Source organism: Vespa mandarinia, chromosome 9 (assembly GCF_050613455.1).
Source record: "Vespa mandarinia isolate Hongniang chromosome 9, ASM5061345v1, whole genome shotgun sequence".
Classification (NCBI taxonomy): Eukaryota; Metazoa; Arthropoda; class Insecta; order Hymenoptera; family Vespidae; genus Vespa; species Vespa mandarinia.
The window spans coordinates 7,522,501-7,542,500 of record NC_140818.1 but is presented as its reverse complement, the minus strand read 5'-3'; the positions used below and the strand labels follow the sequence as shown (position 1 = coordinate 7,542,500).

The following is a 20,000-nucleotide window of genomic DNA, read 5'->3' as shown; positions in this document are numbered from 1 at the left end:
TCTATGCATCTATTTTTTCTCTCTTATCTTTTATCTATCCACTTTATGAAAAGTTAAAATTCTTTCAATTTATTGCCCTGCACTTTAAGTTTGTGATTGATATGAAAAAATGAAACAAAACAGTATGTAGAAAAGATTATTATTATTATTATTATTATTATTATAATGCAACATATGTATTTGCCAATCTATTTTGTTGAATGTATGTATATACGAATAAGAATATTGCGAGAAATATCATTTTTTTATCAAAATACTCTCTATTTGATAGTTAACAATCAGATAAGTATCTTTAATGTTTCTTTTTCTTTTTCATAATCAAAAGAAAAGCGAGATATTTGTAATACTAATATAAATAGATCAAATCACCGGTCGAGTTTTTTAATATCTTCATTGCAATTCTTTGTCCATCGATTCGCATAAATTTTATTGAACATTTTCATATGAAATGCAAGAACTTATTAAAAATATTAATATTTATTATTATGATTACATCATTGTCGTATAAAAGTATAAAAAAAACAAAAAAAAAAAAGAAAAAGAAAAATACAGAAAGAAAAAGGAAACATTTTCTACACTTTTACACTTTGTCCTTGTTAGCATTCTCTGTTATTTTTCTTGTTGTTTCTTCGTTAATTAATTCTGCATGTTTTTCTAACATTTCTAATAAGAAAGGTTCTTTCATCAAGAGTTCTCCTGAAGTTGCTATGAAATTAGTGATAAGTTTTTTCATTACATTTATCTTGTTTATATTTCTCATCATTTTTTCTTTATTTCTGTAAAAACAATAATATAAAATGGTAAACAGTGCAATTATTGGACATACTCTTTATAATTTTAATCAAGTGAAAATTGTATTGACTTAATGGCTTACTTTACTACGGTAGGATTTGTTTTCTGTAACTTTTGCTTTCTTTGCTCTTCCTTCTCCTTTAAAAAGCTATGATGGTCAAATATTGCTTTCTGACATTGTATCTTTAAATCCAATTGTTTTTTAAATGCATTTTGAACAGATTGCTGAGTCGATAAAATGGCATCATTTAACATAAATAACTTCTTCATAGCCGCGTACATTTTCCTATATAGATAATTAATTTTTAAATAATATTTTATATTATTATTTGCAAATAAATAATAATAATATATTTTCTTTTTTTTTTACAAGATATTTGGTCATACTCCTGAACGTCAGTTTGATGTTTGTCAGACATAACATCCAGTATAGTACTACTATGTAAACATTGTTCAATTGCAATATTATTTATAATTGCTTTAGCTGTATCTTCTTGTAGCCTTTGAAAAGTATCTTCCATATCGTTTGTAGGCACTTCCTCAGTTAATGCTAAAAATATGAAATTGTTATTATTTATGGGAATACGATGAAAGCAAATATCTTGATAATAAAATTATAACAATACTGTTATCTTTTTTAGCTTTAAGCATTATCGTCCTAGAGGTTAAGCGATGAATTGATTTTCTTAAAATTTCAATCTTCTCATCTGTAGGTCTGTAATCATCTTTGCAAACTGCACCGATTGAAAATTCTGCAACATTTTCTCTCAATTGCTTTAACGCCCGTTCTAGATTCTTAAAGTCAACCATTTTTTTTACATAACTTGAAGTATTTTATATCGTAGATTTAAGTAAATTTCATATATGATACAATAACAACAAACTTTATTATACTTCCTCTAGAAATCATATGTACACTGAATGACAAGTTGGAACAGAGAAAAACAATCACGCATCTTTTCTATATTTGTAGTTCCCGCCTAGAGGGCTCCCTTGTAGCGCCGCTTTAAGCGCCCTCTCGTCTGGTACTAACCAGTGATTTCATAAAAGTCTCTAGTAAATTAATACAATCTGCTACAATTCTATAATTTTAATTTTAATTCTCTGATTTTATATTCTAACTTTAATTCTTTCATTGTAAATGCATTATTTACAATATGCATTACATATATATATATTTCTTTTTGTTTTTTTTTCATTTTAATTAATAGATAAAAAACTTTACGTACAAAGAAAATAGAAAATATATATGTGATAAGTAAAGTACGTGTTCGTGAAGTGATACTAAAAGAGAATAAATCATATTCGACGTTTGCATAGGCAGAAAATTGAAACAATGAAAATATTATTATCATCAAGGAAAATGTTATGTCAAATACTGTTTCGATATTAAACGATCGATTTACTTATTGTGTAGGTAAGTTAATAGATTATTCACGATCATCAATCATAATCAAGGGTCATCATTAAGGGGCGATAAATATTATTAATCAAATTGTAATTTTTTTAGAAATACTTTTATGATCATCAGAAAAGAAATTTTATCTTCTAATCAATCATGGTACGATGAAATTTTATTATTTCCAAGAATGAATTTATTAATAGACACGAATATTATACAGGTAATCATTATTATTCGTATCTGTCATTTGATTTATTAGAAATTATGCAAATTAATTTTCCATTATGAAAGATAAGTTATAATAAATTATTACGACATTTGATTTGTAAAGTTTTAAAATACGAGAAGATAATAAAACGTTGTGCAAACAATTGCGAGTAAATGGAAAAGGCCAAGGGATAGGTAATGGCGGATAAAAAGTTAATCGGCCGCGTGTGCGGTGAACTATTTAATTTGCGTTAGCGGTGGCATCGGCGGTGTGAGCGTAAAGTTACACCGAGCTCTCTCGGTCTTTGAGGTTGCAGGCCAAGTTTGGTTGGTGGTTGATGGTATTCGCTAGAGATAAAGAGAAAGGGGTATGAAGGAGGGATGTAGGGATGGAGGGATGGAGAGATGGAGGGAGGAACAAGAAGGGGGAAGAGAGAGACGAGAGATAGGAAGGGTGGACGAAGCTGGTGAACGTAACAGGATGGTGGCTGCCATAGGTATATAGATGTACTCTTAAGGTGAGGGTTAGAGAGCGAAGGGGGATTGTGTAAGATGGTCTCGAAGGGATGAGGATTGGTAAAATGATGGGAAGGGATAGAAGGAGAAAAGGAAAAGAGGAGAAGGAGGAGTAGGTTTGAGATTGTGGTCTGAGGTTCTCGTAAGCTTCTAGAAACTCGTATTGCCTCCTTTCTCCTCTCCCGCCAGCCGCTCATGACGTGAAAATCCACATGCACATTATATATACATATGTATAAACAAATACAAATGGAAATAGGTAAGGTATACGTTCGTATACGGATACATACGTATACTAAGTTACATACGTACGTACACAGTTGTTAAAAGGTCGGTATCGTGAGCAAAACGAAGGAACCGACCGTCAACGAAGATAACCGTATACACCCGAGGAACGATTCACCGCGAAACTTGATTCGACTCGAGCGCGAGCAGCCGGTCAGTCTCTCGCTGACGCTCGGTGCGACGAGTACTGATCGGTTTGGTTATGGACAGGAGGTTTCGTGTGTGCACATAGATCATTATTACATTCTACATATTATAAATAAAAAAAGGGAGATTAATAAACATAAAAAGTTCTGCGAGGACAGTTAATTCGACCTTCTCCTCCTTCGAGGAGAGGGCGGAGGGCGATAAGTCCTCCGCCTTAGGTCTCTACCCTCTCCATCTTTCTTTCTCTCTTTCTTTCTTTCATTCATTCTTTCTTTCTTTCTTTCTTTCTTTCTTTCTTTCTTTATCTTTATTATCATTATAAAGTAAAATATTTTTTCCGGGAGGTTCGTTCTTCGGAGAAAAATTTCGATTAACGTCAAAAATGAAGTTCGTTCGAGGTATCCTTCGACGGGCATGGAAAGTAACACCGAGCCACGTGGAGCGGCGAAACCTCGTGTTCTCCACACGACTGCTTTTTATCCTTCTTCTCGTAACTGGTGAGTTTTTTTTTATGTATATATATATATATATATATATATATATATATATATATATAAATATATATGTGTACACATATAAATAGAGGAGATATTTAGAAAATTATTAAACGTTTAATAATTTGAGCTTTTTTATACGATAAGGATTTAGTGAGATTAATTTAACGTTAAAAAGTTTTTTCTTCTTTCGTAAAATTATTAAACGTTTAATAATTTGAGCTTTTTCATACGATAAGGATTTCGTGGGATTAATTTAACGTTAAAAAGTTTTTTTCTCCTTTCGTAATTTTCTTTCTTTTCTTTTTGCTTTTCTCTTTTTTTCTCTCTTTTTTCTTTTTTTTCTTTTTTTTTTTTTTTTTTTTTTTTTTGTTAAATATCTCTTTAACGACATATCGTGCAGCGAATATTTGATAAATGCAGAGGTGCAGAAATCAAAGGGCGTGCAAAACTCTCCCGACGGATTTATGGATTTGTAACGGAGAAAGTATATTTGTAATTTCATTGGTACGTTGAAAGATAGAATCCGCATGGGTTGAATTGGCTGGATGACTCGGAAAAACCGGCTGTTTTTGCGGTACGTTAAACTAGCTTGTTTGGTGAGAGCGCACGATTGCGGTGAATGATGGAAGTATTTCTGCAACTGGTGTGCAATCGTTGCCGCTGTAGGAATTCATACCCTAGAATGATGATGATGGTGGATAGCGTTTTCGTTTTAAAAAGTTCTTTTTTTATTTTTTTTTTTTGCTTCTTCTTTTCATTTCTTTTTAACATATATCACATACTTCGACGCGCTTATCGTTATTAATATTACATTATTATAATTACATACAAACGATATCGATAATGTTAATGACGTTCCGTTAATTTTTAATTTTTTTTTTTTCTCCAACTTTACATAATTTATTGTAAAATTTATTGTTATGGTAAATACAGTATAACGATACGTTTTGGGGGATAATAACAATCGTCGCTACGTCGTAAATTTAACATGAAAAACGGTCGATGCGAGATATCATTGGAGAAGAGAGAGAAAGAGAGAGGGAGAGAGAGAGAGAGAGAGAGAGAGAATTGATAAAATTTATATAAACGCATTGTGTTAATATGTTAAATAATAAAAAGAAAAAAAGATAAAAAGATAAAAAGAAACAAGGAAAAAAAAAGGAAGAAGAAAGAAAGAAAAGAAAAAGAGAAAAAAAGGGAAATACGTAAAATGTATAATAGTAATTTCTCAGTAAAATAAATTACTGGTGATTAGTACGAAGATAAACACGTCGGCTACGTATTAACATTTTTATGACCTTGTTTGACATATACATATACACGTAGATTCACATAACGCTATGTCATTGACTGTTGGTAGTTTATCGTATACGCTTTAGAAGTATTAAGAGCGTCCCAGATAGGAAATTTACGAGAAATATGGGAAGATTAAGGATGATACAGCTAGAACGTTGGAGTATCTGACAATAAGCCGACGTATGTGGCAGAGTGAATCTGTTGTAAAGGGTGTGAAAACGCAAGCCGACGCTAACCCCTAAGCCGATTGTTCAATCACTGTGACGTTACATATGTATGTATATATGTATCTATGAAATTCAATTTTTTTTTGTTTTCTTTTTTTTCGTGCTTCATTTTCTTTTTGGTTTTTTTTTTTTTTTCTTTTTTTTTCTATTCATCGTTGATCACGTCTCTCACGATCCATGTTTGATCCATGTTATACGATATTTATTTAATAAAAATTATTTACATACGTAATATAATTTATATCGATAATTTTGTAAATGATTAAAGTTCATATATAGGAACACGATCGTTATCGTAAACGTAGTTAAAGTAAACGAAGTAGGAACATCGTGTAATAGAGTAATAATCGAGTATTCGAGTAGGCGTTAAGAGATAATATCGAGGGTTGTTTCTCTAAACAACAAGGAGACGATATACACGATAATCCAGGATATCTATGGTGCAGAGAGATTGTTGAAACAAAATTCACTTCCTTCGGCTATATGGCATCTCGAAGTTTACTGTACGTGAATTCCCTCTGCCCTGAGGATATTACTCGTACGTATTATGCGGCCTATGTATTGCGAAATTAGTCCGTACAAGCTATGTGTAGTTATGTACTATACCTAGTCTATACCTAGATTTGAGAATCTTGATGTAAAGTTAATTGCCAGATTTAATTTTTCAATGTTACGAAGGAGGTCATTCTAAATAGGTTAAAAAAGGCTTGAAAAAGGGATTCAGGGGGACTTTGGGGGATTTTAAAAGGGTTGCTTTTTTAAAAGAGGACTAACTTGATTATGAGAGTAAGTTAATACGTCGATTTATTACGCGAGAAGAACACGATGTTTTCTTCTTCATCTCTATTTTATTCTTGTTATTACATTTAGAATCTCGTTGAATTTCTATTCGTTCTATTATAATTGCATTTAATGTTTCTCTTCTTTTCTTATTTATTTATTTCATTTCATATATCTAACTATCGTAAAATAACAACTCGTATTTTATTTATATATAAGAATATAATTATATATATTAGATAAATTAGATGAACTCTATTTCTTCTTCTTTAAATTTAGGTTACAGAATTGACGTGTTACATCGAAAAAGAGAGAAAAAAAAGAGAAAGAAAAAACCCGCGATGAGGTTTCGTTTTGAAAATGCACTTTATATTATATTATATATATATTTCGTGGGCGATTAAAATCTCTTCAAATCGTTTTGGCCATTTTTTAATTTTCTTCACGTTTTTCATCCAGCAGTGATTTTTCGTTTTCTTTTACGCTTTGATAGATCCCTTACCGTCATTAATTATACATATTTACTCTTTGATAAGAATTTTTAGAGTTGCCATTTTACCATTGGCTTACTCTTTTTCTTTTTTTTTTTTCGGCGAGTTTTATGCGATTTACGATCAACGTTAATGCGATAAAAGCGAAAAGTTAGTTCGATCAAAGAGAGTACCAAAGGAGCGTGTGCCTGTAATGTATGTATGTATATCATACATATATATGCTTCATATATATATATATATATATATATATATATATATATATATATGTATATATATATCTCTGAACTGCAGCAGCACTTGGGAAGAGCCTGTGTTAATCGATCAGCCGCTTTGACATAAGCCGCGCATTAATAATTCCCACGAGAATTAACGATTACATCGTAGTAGTTACGATCGATCGATCGATCGATCGACCGATCGATTTATTTGATGAAATTGTCGCCTTTAGATCGTATAAAAGATAAATTCATTTTTAGTCTATCTCATATATATATATATATATATATATATATATATATATATAATATCTTATTTATATTTATATATATCTCATAAATTTTATTTATTTATTATTTAAAGTTCGAGAGAAAGAAAGAAGGAGAAAGAGAAAGAAAGAAAGAAAGAGAGAGAGAGAGAGAGAGAGATAAAATTGATTTGAATTGATTGATAAATTCAATTGAACTCGTAAAAGTGAAATTCTCAAGTGAGGTGTAAAGTCGGTCGTTAATTAAGGTTAATACGACGGATGATCAACGTAAATCTTCCTTCATGACGTTCAGCTAATGTCGGTCAGAGATAGTGGCAAGTTTGTAGGTGGTATGTTGTAACGGGCAGTAGATAGCAATGATTTTGATCAGATGATTGAAACGGAGCTTGCACGGCATGCACAGTCCTTTCCTTTGTACATACAACTACAACATTCCACGCGCATTTCTGTTCCGCATATCTTCATTCCATTACCTACGTTATGTTCTGTGCTAACGGAAATTACGCTATTGCACGCTCGTAAAACGAATAACATTGGGTAAAAATGAAATTTATTAGTTGAAACACAGTGAACGCATAGTAAAAAAATTTGTCTGTTCTTTTTTCTTTTCTCTCTCTCTCTCTCTCTCTCTCTCTCGCTCTCTTTCTCTCTCTCGCTCTCTCTCTCTTTCCCTCTTTCTTTTCTCTCGTATAACGCGTATATATCTTTCTATGTAGGTATATACGTATATACGTCCTTTATGCATTTCCCTTTTAATTACGATATTAGCTGCATGTTTCGTGGTACAAAGCTTTCGAATTCTGGGTAACGTGGAAGTACCGTTGGTTATGTTAACTTTCACAGCATAATAATAAATCGTTTTTCATTTTTCTCGGGGAAAATCTACTCCCTTTTCGGACCGTAGAGAAAACTTTGTAAATGTTTCCTTCCGTAGTATAAAAGTGGGGAAGGGAAAAAAGATATGAGTGAGTTGGTTTAGGGTTATTTCTTTCCTAGATTCGAGTGAATATTTTTTTCTTTCCTTTTTTGTTTTTTTTGGTCTTTCTTTTTGTCTTTTTCTTTTTTTTGTTTTTTTTTTTTTTATTTTTTTTTTGTTTCTTCTTTCTCTTCTTTTCTAAGAAGACAGGACAGGAGGCTCGGGAGAAACTTTTGGGAAAAGGAAAAAATAATTTACATATGTATATACATATGTATTTATGTATATATTTGTATGTATATATATATATACATATATATGTATATTATATACTCGAAAGACGCCACGTTGTAGGCGAATACAATACGAGTCTTGTTAGGGAATATTTTTATCTCTCTATTTCTCTTTTTTTCTTCTTTATTTTTTCTTCTTTCTTCTTTCTCTTTCTTTTTTTTTCCCCATAGCGAATGTTTCTTCAAATCTTTGAGCTTTTACTTCTTCGACGACAATGAACAATAATAAATGCAGGAAGGAAGAGTTCTTTCCATGTACGTAAATCATGTCAAGCATTTGGATTTACAACCAACGGACTGACCATTTCGTTCGGGTCGATAGATCGTACGAAACTTCGTATGTATTTATGTATGTATTTCGAGATGTCTGACTGTAACGGTCTTCCATCACTGTGACTTTCCTAAGTGAGTTAAGCTCTCCAGCTTGTTCATACTTTTTCATATCGCTATATGTTTTATATAGGACTAATTGATGGATCGATTGAGAGTACCATGGAAAAATGTTTAGCAGTGTTATGTTTATTGAAAATAGTTGACAAGATGAGTTTTCAACGGAACAATCAATCATATATATATATATATATATATCAATACGTTTTTAGAAAATTTGTAAAAATATTCTAATAGATATGGACATTGATGGTTCGTAGTAAAAAAAGAAATTTATTATTAAATAAACTAGTATACGTTATTAAAGTATCTAGGATATTTTCTTTGTGCCAATAAATCAACTTTCTTTTATTTATTTATTTATTTATTTTTTTTTTTTTTTTTAAAGGACTATCATATTCTTTTTAGTTTTCAACAAAATTTTGTATTCGTTGATGCAAAAGATTTTTCTAGGCACGTTCGCTTTCTTATATTCGGTCTTTTCGAAGTTATATACACGATAAAAGTATGAGAGAGAAAGAGAGAGAGAGAGAGAGAGAGAGAGAGAGAGAGAGAGAAAGAGAGGGACAGAAGTATGTCGAGCATTTACGCGTAGGGCTCATGAATAGGTCGGGTAATTTTATGCGTCAACAATTTTCTTCCGCTTACCAGAACGACATTCGGTAGAGAGAACGTGACACGCTTATGCGAAATCTTGCTTGTTGGTAGTGATAGTTACATATGCGTCTAAGGTAAAAGAGAACGAGAACGAGAACGAGAACGAGAACGAGAGAGAGAGAGAGAGATAGAGTATCAAAACTGGAGCATCGATGTATAAAGGCGACAACTCGTTTCTACAACTTGCTGATTTCACATAAGTCATCTAGCTGACAAGAACAACGACGTTGCATGTTGCTTACAGGATTTTACTCTTTCTCTTCGTCTTTCTCTTTCTTTCTCATAACAACTGTACATATACTTCCTATATATATATATATATATATATATATATATATATATATATATATATATATATAGGAAGAGAAAGAGAGAGAATTTCCAAGAATCCTTTAGTTTCATAAATGGTATGTACCAGGTATGTGTTGGTTTAATAACGCGACTACACAGAAGTAATTACTCATGTACGGATAAACTTAAATCGTTTGGCCTTAGATAGAAAAGAAGACGGGTTAAGAAATTGCATACTCGACTCTTTCTCTTTCTACCATTAGAAAGATTAAGGATTATGGTGTGGCGAATTATTAACGATAACGAGGGACATTTCAATTTGTGTTAAGTTAAATTAATTTCGTTTTAATGATCGCTCTTTTTCTTTTTCTTGTCTCCTTTGATATACCTCGTTTATATATTAAAAAGAGAAAAAAAATAATAAATAAATAAATAAATAAATAAATAAATAAAGATACAAATAAAAAAGAAAAAAAGAAAGAAAAGAAAGAACAGAAGTTCAAATTAGAAGAGGACGAGAATACGACGGTACAAATTTTTGGAGCGTTTTAATACGCTTAAGAAAAAATAAGAGATAAAACGTGATAATATTGCGTCGATAGATCGATATGAAGAAGTGGTTAATGAGATATAACGAGTGGTCGTTTATAGATTTTCATGTTTTCGCGGTTGATTATAAGAACAGGCGTTGATCTGTTTCGAATATCCGTTTCTCGAATACGCTCGTACACATGCCAGTGCAACGAGACCGTGCAATAATCACGTATTCGTACTATGGCATACCAAAAAGATAGATAGAGAGAGAGAGAGAGAGAGAGAGAGAGAGAGAGAGAGGGAGAGGGAGAGGGAGAGGGAGGAAGGGTGGATGCTATAGCAAAGGATAACAAACGTGTGTATATTGGCTTTAGGTAGCAGTGTACGTGTATCATTTATAGAGATGCTTGTATGTGAAGTAGAGGAGAGAGGAAGAGAGAGAGGGACAGTGAAAGATAGATAGATAGATAGATAGAGAGAGAGAGAGAGAGAGAGAGAGGGAATTCGAAATGAGAAGATGCGGCAGGAGTGAGTGAGAGAGAGAGAGAGAAAGGGTGAGGAGATTTGCAGCTGTATGCGCTGAGCGCAGCAATGCAACCACCCCTTTCACAGGGGGTCAGTTTATCCTTATCGGGGGTACCGTGGCACATAAATCAAAGTGTTTACTCAGCAGCCATTGGGCGCGTGCGGTGGTACCAGGTAGGGTGAATGTGGTGAGAGAATGAGGGAGTGAGAGGGATATATATATATATATATATATATATATATAGAGAGAGAGAGAGAGAGAGAGAGATGAGGAAAACGGAGCAAACTCAGGGCTAATAATGAGCATTGGTGCTTCTCTAGCTCGTAGCGAGGAGCTCGAGCCAACCAGCCAACCCATTCACCTATCGTCAAGACTATCCGTAGCTGATTCTCCACGGCCATTCATCGTTGCGCTCGAGGATTGGAAGTTGATACACATCGAACGAAAGAGACCGAGAGAACTGTCTCTCTCTCTCTCTCTCTCTCTCTCTCTCTCTCTCTCTCTCTCTCTCTCTCTCTCTGTCTTTCTTTTTTCTAACGATGTCTGTCTCTCGCTCTTTTTCTTTTTTTTTTTTTTTTTTTTCTTTTTGCTTTTATATTTTTTCCCTTTCTCTCACTTTAGCCATGGTATATGTATATATGTCTATCTTTTTCCTTCCCTTTTCTTTCTTTTTTTTCTTTTCTTTCCTTTTCTGCCCTTCTTCCTTTCTCCCTTTCTTTATCTTTTTCTATTTCTTTTCTTTTCCTCCATCTCTTTTTTCTCTATTCTCTACGATGTGCGTTTAGCAAAGCATCAAGGAAAGAGAGAAGGAACGTAGGCACGTTGCCTTGTGAAAAATAGACGAGGGTGCTTTGGTGATAGGGATTGAAAGTTTTCCGTCGAGTTAGAGCCAAAAGAAAAGAGGGAACATCGTGCGACGTTCTTATTCCAGGCGTAATTATCGGACACGAAGAAAAGACCAACATTGAAGAAATGTAGAGCATACGAAAGGAATAAGGGAGGATCCAATGTTCTATTGTATTCTTCTTCGATCATTCTCCATTCGATTTGTGCGACGATGTGAAAGAAAAAGCTTTTGTAATATTTATGCATAATTTTTATCATTATCAAAATAATTTATCAATTATTAAACTTTTCACGTAATATATGACGACGATCAAAAGTTTAAACGTATGTCGTTAGTTTTATAAAGAAAAAAAAAAAAAAAAGAAAAAAAAAGAGGACACGATAATAATACTATCAATCGTTCGATTGACCGATTTATAATAAATAATTTGTAATTACAAGATAAATCTGATAAGTGAAATCGAACATTTGGTGTTATTATTATCTTTCTTTCTTTTTTCTTTTTTCTTTTCTTTTTTTTTTTCGTTTTCCTTTTTCCTTCCTACAAGACGCAATGTATATTTAGACTATTGCTCGTTATAGTATTAATTTTATTAATTAGAACAATTCAATTGAATATTTCGAAAGATAATATTAATCCTTACTTACATTAATTCTCACTCTATATAATTCATAACGTTAATAGATTTAGTCTTGCGAAATTCAGATTACCCGTTGAGAGAATTATAGGGAATAAAATACGGCTTATCGTCAGGGGCTCTTGGATCGATGGATATATATATATATATATATACACAACATACATACGTTGAACCATTCTGACTATGGCCCGAGGACGATGCTTCACCGGACAAATATTATGCCGCAAAGTTGAGTGGCGCACAGGTGCACGTTGTTTATCGATTAAACTTCTGGTAGTAGTAACGCACCTTCGAGCAGTTTTGTTTCCTTTGAGTGTACGAAGGAAATTATAAGTTTTCTTTGAAAGATGTGAGGATGAACAAGGATGGGTATGGGAAAGAATAATTAAAAGAGAAGAAACTAGAGCGAGGAGTGATAGAGTGAGAGAGATGAAAAGAGATAAAGACGGATTGCCAAGTAGAAAAGTCATCTCGTTACAAGGAGAAACGATTATGTGAAACAGTGTGTAATTAACTGAAGTTTGTAGTTGATAATGGTACCGCTATGGAACGATGGCCGTTGGCAATCCATTTAATCGCCGGTAATCCTTCGGACCACAATGGATCTACGACATGGAATGCAGCGTAGCATCGCCCACATAGGACGATCTATCGTTCCTCTCGGATGGATAGCCAGGACACGCCTTTCGAGATGCCGTTTCCACGTATGTATGTATGTGTGTATGTATGTATGTATGTATGTATGTATGTATGTATGTATGTGTGTACATATATGTCCACCGATTTCACCGGACTGTGCCTCGTGTCTAACAAAAGATAAACCAAGAGGTAAAAACATCCCTTTTTTTTTCTCTCTCTCTGTTTCTATCTCTCTTTCTGGTTTCATCACAAGTCGATGGAACTTGTTCTCTTCTCTTGGAGGAATTCTAAATAAAACGGACGGCACGAGTCGCCCGTAACGATGGTGGAAGATAGCCCGAGAGGCCACTCCATCTTCGTCAAACTAATTGTCTCGCACGGTACGAGTACGAACATATACGTAGGAAAATATCGAATGTTTTTATGAGAGAGGGAGAAAGAGAGAGAGAGAGAGAGAGGAAGAAACGATTTTATTTATTTATTTCTTTTTTATTTATTTTTTTTTTTTAATTTTACGTTATACTATATTCGAACGTTCGGGCTTTCATATAAATCAACTAAATCGAATCAATCGAAATCTATGGCAATTCGACGGCGATGAAATATCGTACGAAACGATGATAAAGCTAATTACAAATGATATGCATTGCTAATAAACTTAATTTGTTGCGATAATTAAATTTAATAAAAATCCCTTGGATTCCCCGGTGGATTTGTTATACGTTGGTGTATCTATTAATGGAGAACATTTGATTTGTCGGAACAGGTACACCTGTATATATGTGTATATATATATATATAAATATATATATATATATATATATATATATATATACATATTATATATATATAAATATCGAGGAGCGTATAGGGTTAGTAATCCGCAACGTGGCTAATTACATGCTGTTTACCTACATATTCTCGTGTATTTTAGTAAAGTATAAATTTCATTTTGGCAAGTCCTCTCAAATATTCCCCTAAAATGTTTCTACGAACTATTTACTATCCTATATGAACTTTTACTAAGTACATATCATATATTTAATCAATGTTATTACAACGTTCTGGCATTGCCAATATTGCATTGATATCGTGTATCTGATAGACGTAGATAATGAATATATGAATACGTATCAATTATTCGTATATATACAATATTTATATATACATAGATTAGTAATATTTTCTATATTTAATTAATATTGAATTGATCAGATATTAAAAAGTATTATCAAGAAAATAATTTTTTTAGTTTAAAAAAAAAATATATATATATATGTATATATGTATGTATGTATGTATATGTATATATGTATGTGTGTAAGTAAAATGTTCGTATTTCCACAAAAAGGAAAACAATGAAGCTTCAACGTGATCTCTGATTCATGTATACACATACACATTTTTCATGATGCAATTTTCTAACGTTTATACAGGAGTGTATTATCACGAGCATTTACATTTCCAAGAGCTGAACGTATGCTGGCCCGCAAATGGCGAGAATAAAGTCTCGTTTAAGAGAAAGTAAAGCACGCGATAACTCATGGTGGATAATGAGTATCGTCCGGCTGACCTGTACGCATTTAGTTCTGCTGGTCGGCTGCTTCACTATAACCATTCTCTTTCTCTTCCTCTCTCTCTCTCTCTCTCTCTCTCTCTCTCTCTCTTTCTCTCTTTTTAGCTTACCCTCCTATTCTGCGGTAGCCACTATCACGTAGGAACGACGTAAAATGGAGCTCAAGCTCTCTTTCTCTTTCTGCTCCTCTTCCTTCTCTTCCTCCTTCTCCTCCTCTTCCTCCTCCTCCTCCTCCTTTATTCCGGGTCTTTGCTTATATTCCTAGTCTCGTTTGGTCACGGTGAAAACGTCTTTTCGAATGTGGTTCCTAAGTACCGTGTTAGTTCTTTAAATTCGAGTTTAATGGCCACCCGACGTGATACCCCCATAAAACCTTAAACATGCTGTCCTCGAATGTAATCTTGTAAAGTAAAAGAGAAGAAAAAGGAAAGATAATAATACATTTATCATCCTTTTTAAAATTATATATCTCAAGGTGTTGTGTTTCGAATAGGGATACGAATATAAATTTAAAAGAATATTATTCTCTCTCTCTCTCTCTCTCTCTCTCACTCTTTCTTTCTATTTTATTCAGATAATTAGGTACATTTTGATAAATATTTCATTGATTTTAGATGGGTTAAAATTAGGATATCATTTACTAAACAGATTATCAAACATTTCCTCGATATGTGATATTACAGATATATAGATATGTTCTATATATCCATATGTCATTGTATATTCTGTTTATTTATTTGTTCTTTATATCTGTACGTTTTATATATTTATATGTTCTTCCTATAACATATAGTTATATAATTTTACATATACATACTATATGTATTTATATTGTAATTTTATAATTTTGACATATGTATATAATCTTATCATCTTAAAAAAGTTAATATTAAATTTGTCATTAAGAATATCTATATTCTGCGTGCTCATAGAATCGGCAATATTTAACTATTGTTTTAAAAATAATTTTATTTAAATAAAATAGTTAGAAGATATATTTGCAGTCTCATATTTCAGAAAGTAATTATCTCTTTGATAGATTTACTAGGTTAATAATGAGATCCGTTAGCCTGATTCGTGCTTCGAACATTTCTCTACGGGTCCTCTTCCATGTCGAGTTACCTATGAGAGATATAAAGTGCTTCAGTTTGACCCGGCGTGTTCGGTTCGATCTATCGATTTTACTCTATTTTACTATGGGTCAGTTAGTTAGTTAGTCAGTTTGAAATTCCAAAAGGTTGATGAGCCGATCGTGGTTTCATAATAGCGCGCTTAGAGAAACTTGTTGAATTGTAGGAATGTCATCTCTTTATCTATCAACTATCTATATTCATCGAATACGTTATATTTCCTTCTTGCGTTAATTTGAAATAACATTTCTTCATTTAAATGAGGAAATTCATTTCATTCGCTATACGAAATCTTTTCACTTAAATATATTTATATATAAATATATAATCAATCGAATAAATATAAACATATATCACGTTTTCATCTTCGTTTTCAATTGACGAGATTTCTCAAACGTGAAGTGAATCTTGCATGAGAGTTGCACCGGTTAACGAGTGCATCCTGGTTCGTTAAACTTACAATGAAACAGAAGTTTTATGGATATTAAACGGAATGACATCGAACGTCGATATGGTAAAGAGTAAGAGATAGACAGAGAGAGAGAGAGAGAGAGAGAGAGAGAGAGAAAGTGAAAGAAAGAGAGACGAAAAACAGAAAAAGAGAACGAGAATACGAGAGAGAGAGAGAGAGAGAGAGAGAGAAAGAAAGAGAGAAAGAGTAACTCTCTGAACCCTTCCATTTCTCCCACCATTAATCGGAAAAGTGTACAAAGAGTAGCGCACACGGCCGCCTGTTGATTTTCCCGCGATATATCTGTCGATATACACACTCACATACACCCCCATACAGGTGTATATACAGATCAGATATATATATATATATTTATCACTGTATATTGGTAGTGTTGAGACGATAGTAGAGTGAAATTGAAAATCGGTCGTGGCTGAACGACGGTATCTAATCGGGAAGCAATTATGAGCACTCCGTGGTTGTACTGGCTGCCGACCGGCAACCCACTACGATTCTGTTGTCTATTGTATTGTCATCGAGCTACGTACACAAAGACGCTTACACACACACATGCACACACACATACACACGTACGTAGTATACGGATATACAGAGATTGTGATGGTTGCAACCTAGTCCGAAAATAAATTCACCTGTGCGTTAAACGATCGCTCAATCGCGACCGATTTCTCCCTATCGTTTCTATTATTTCGTGGCGTTCGCTTTCAGAGATGTTACTGTATCACAACAAAATTGTGTTTTTTATTTTCCTTTTTTCTCTCTCTCCTCTCTCTCTCTCTTCTGTGTTTTTATTTTTCTTTTCTTTGTTTTTATTGACAATAGCCATTATTTCGTTTTCATTCTTGTCGAGAATCGAAAAAAATAGAGAGAAAAGTTACATTTGTTTCTTTTTCTTTTTTTTTTTTTTTTTTTCTTTTTTTTTTTTTAGGCATCTCACTTTGATTTTCGAGGATATCTACTCTTATTGTCCTTCTCTCTCTCTCTCTCTCTCTCTCTTTCTTTCTTTCTTTGTGAACCAAATTTCACGTTCATTTTGTAACGTAGAAAAATAATAACGTTGTCTGTGATAGTACGCTGTTTAGAGAGCTCCCGACCTCGACAAAAGGATGCACGTCTCTACGTCGTTGACCACACAATGCCATTCATACCACTTTTGAGAATAGTTTCATAGTCGTCGGTCCAGAGCTTGGTCTGTTTCTCCCTTTCTCTCTCTCTCTCTCTCTCTCTTTTCTTCTTTCTTTTTCTTTTCTTTTTTATTTCTTTTTATCTATTTTTTAGTCGAAAGCGTGTTCTGTAACTTTGTAATACACCGCGAACGTTAACTCAACTGGTATATTCCGAGCACGCATGGCCCCTGACAAACGTTGAACTTAATCCGGATGTAGAAGCTTTGTTTGTATGGTTCCGTTATAACGTTGGATTCCAAAATTCTCTCTCTCTTTCTCTCTCTCTCTCTCTTTCTCTCTCTTTCTCTATCTCTATATCTCTCTCTTTATCCAAACATCTATCTCTTTTGCCATTAGGTATTAAATTTCGAGATAGAATTTATATTTTACAAATGAAAATGTATATCTATAAATTATATATAAATGTAATAGATTGTATATAGAAGGAATATATATTGGGATTTGATCATTGACAGACATATAATCAATTTATTATCCATCATTTTTATTTTGTAAATATTATTATTAGAGAAATCGTTTGATACCTATTTTTAATTTTACATACTTACGTAATCTAACGTCTTGGTCGAACTCATGAAAATTTCAATTCACCGCTTCACGAGTTATTCGATTAGCTATTAAGGAAGTTCACGTAATAGGACTCTACAAGTAGGTCAGAGAAGAAGGGAAAAGGGACATGTCGTAGGACGAGGAGAATCAAAGCTACTGTTGGTGCTGTCGCTGCATCGTTAGATCACCTTAAATAAAATATATCTCGTGATTGTTTCATTTTTCTTCTTCTTCTTCTTCTTCTTCTTCCTTTTTTATTTCTTCTTTATTTTATTTGCCTTATTCGTTTTGATCATAAAACAACATAGAATAGGAGGAAAAATTAGCTAAAGAACTTTCTTTCATCTTTTACAGACAAACACTTAAATTAAGTTTACGTAAATAACGAAACGTGCATTATGGTTTTTCGATTAACTAACATCCATTGGCTCAACCGAGAGGATAACTTTTTTCTAACGAACTCTCTATTACGATACGATGAGTAAGTACAAAATTTTCTGATATATATATATATATATATATATATATATATATATATATACAGGTATGTATATATAGGATCGAGCATTCATCTTGTCTCATTCAAAACGCCATGCTTTTCCGTTGTTTTATTAACTCTTATTTTCTTTTAGACTCGCCTAAAAGGCACCCATGTGAAAGAGAAAGAGAGAGAAAAAGAGAGAGATAGGTAGAAAGAGATAGAAAACTTTAACCCCCTCAGGCATGCGCCGTATCAAGGCGGTATGTTTTTTCTTTGTTTTCCTTTTTTTCTCTTCCTTCATCCCTCTTTCTCTCTCTCTCTCTCTCTCCCTCCCTCTTTCTCTCGTTCTTTTTATCTCTCTTTCACTCTCTCCTATTTTTCTTCCTCCTTTCGTTGAAGCCTTGAAAAGACAGAGCTTTTGATGCTAGCAAGCATTGTGCCCTGGTCGTTTTCGCATCTCTGACGTTTCGAAAGGACGGGATTTAAACCGTTCGTAAATAGTCGGGCCACCGTAATTAATTCCGTTGTGGCCGGATGGTATACGTAAGACGAATGAAATGTTGTCGACGAAAATTTTTCGGTAGTTCTGATGCCTTTCCTTCGTTAAAAAAAAAAAAAAAAAAAAAAAAAAAAGAAAAAAAAAAGAAAGGAAGAAAGAAAGAAAAAGAAAAATGTAAAGAATAAAAAAAAAAAAAAGAAAACAAATATCACGGTCCCCGTAACATGAATTATTATCCTTCCCTTGTTTTCCTTCTTCCATTTTCTTTTTTTTTTTTAACCTTCCTTCTGGCTTAACAATCGATAACAATGGCGTCTATGCGAAATGCGTTCTACTTTAATAATATCTTCTCGTTATCGATCTCATATCGGAGTTTAAATAATAATAAAAAAAAAAAAAAAAAAAGAAAAAAGAAGAGAATCAACAAAAGCAAACGAAATAATTTGAAAAAAACGAAACAAACGGAGAGAAATATTTTAAACCTGTTTCAAATATCTTCTCTACGGTTATGTATTTCCTTTTTATTCGTTTTATCGAAAAATAGGAAAGGGGACCGGGGAAAAGAAGAAAGAAAGAAGAAAGAAAGAAGAAAGAAAGAAGAAAGAAAGAAGAAAAAAATCCTTATCTCAAGAGTATTACATTAAAAACTTAACAAGACACGAATCGGTTCTAGTTACGTTATAACGCGTGTTAAACTGGGATTCAGTGCGGTCATTGGATGCTTCGAGAAAAATCAATTCGCAGGTCGACCTGGGTCGAAGATCGTATAGTTAAGAGATTCTCTCTCTTTCTCTCTCTTTCTCTCTCTCTCTCTCTCTCTCTCTTTCTCTTTTATATATCGACGCTCTTTCCCGCTTCGCAATTACGTGGGTTATCGAGTTCGTGCGATGAACAGACAGCTGGTGAGATCTCGTTCTGTGGATCTCTTTTTCTCACACTATTTTTTTCCAGCTTCAATCTCTCTCTTTCTCTATTTCTCTGTTCCTCCCATCCTCCCTCCCCTCCTCTCTCTCTCTCTCTCTCTCTCTCTCTCCCTCTCTCTTTCAAGACTATTCTCTTCGTTCGTTGACGTAGCCTCGAAGATACGCTAGTTGGATTCGCTCGGATTCGCCATCATTTTCGACGATGCTCGGTATAATACTCAAGGAGAAATCTTCGTTTCTTCTTTCACAGCCGATAGAAGTGGGCAGCTGTCAGTGGCAGCATTTAGTTAACGGGCCTGGATTTTTCTTTCTTTTTTCTG

General features: G+C 33.3%; 2 protein-coding genes across 7 annotated transcripts in view; one reads left to right on the top strand and one right to left on the bottom strand.

Moving 5' to 3' along the window:
• The window catches only part of LOC118440114 (uncharacterized), a 2,116-nt gene extending 343 nt beyond the window's left edge, over window positions 1-1,773 (bottom strand). Inside the window, exons 1-4 of the mRNA XM_035862667.2 lie at window positions 1,419-1,773; window positions 1,180-1,342; window positions 875-1,078; window positions 1-776 (exon numbers count right to left, since the gene is read on the bottom strand). The exon at window positions 1-776 is cut by the window's left edge and continues 343 nt beyond it. Coding sequence (XP_035718560.1) covers window positions 581-776; window positions 875-1,078; window positions 1,180-1,342; window positions 1,419-1,602 — 747 coding nt within the window. The 5' untranslated portion in view covers window positions 1,603-1,773 and the 3' untranslated portion in view covers window positions 1-580. The remainder of the gene's footprint in view (window positions 777-874; window positions 1,079-1,179; window positions 1,343-1,418) is intronic.
• A 1,589-nt stretch (window positions 1,774-3,362) lies between these two features.
• The window catches only part of LOC118440108 (cell adhesion molecule Dscam2), a 130,637-nt gene continuing 113,999 nt past the window's right edge, over window positions 3,363-20,000 (top strand). For all 6 annotated transcript variants that reach the window (XM_085659240.1, XM_085659239.1, XM_085659238.1 and 3 more), the window contains exon 1: window positions 3,363-3,846. In XM_085659240.1, coding sequence (XP_085515366.1) covers window positions 3,732-3,846 — 115 coding nt within the window. In that variant the 5' untranslated portion in view covers window positions 3,363-3,731. The remainder of the gene's footprint in view (window positions 3,847-20,000) is intronic.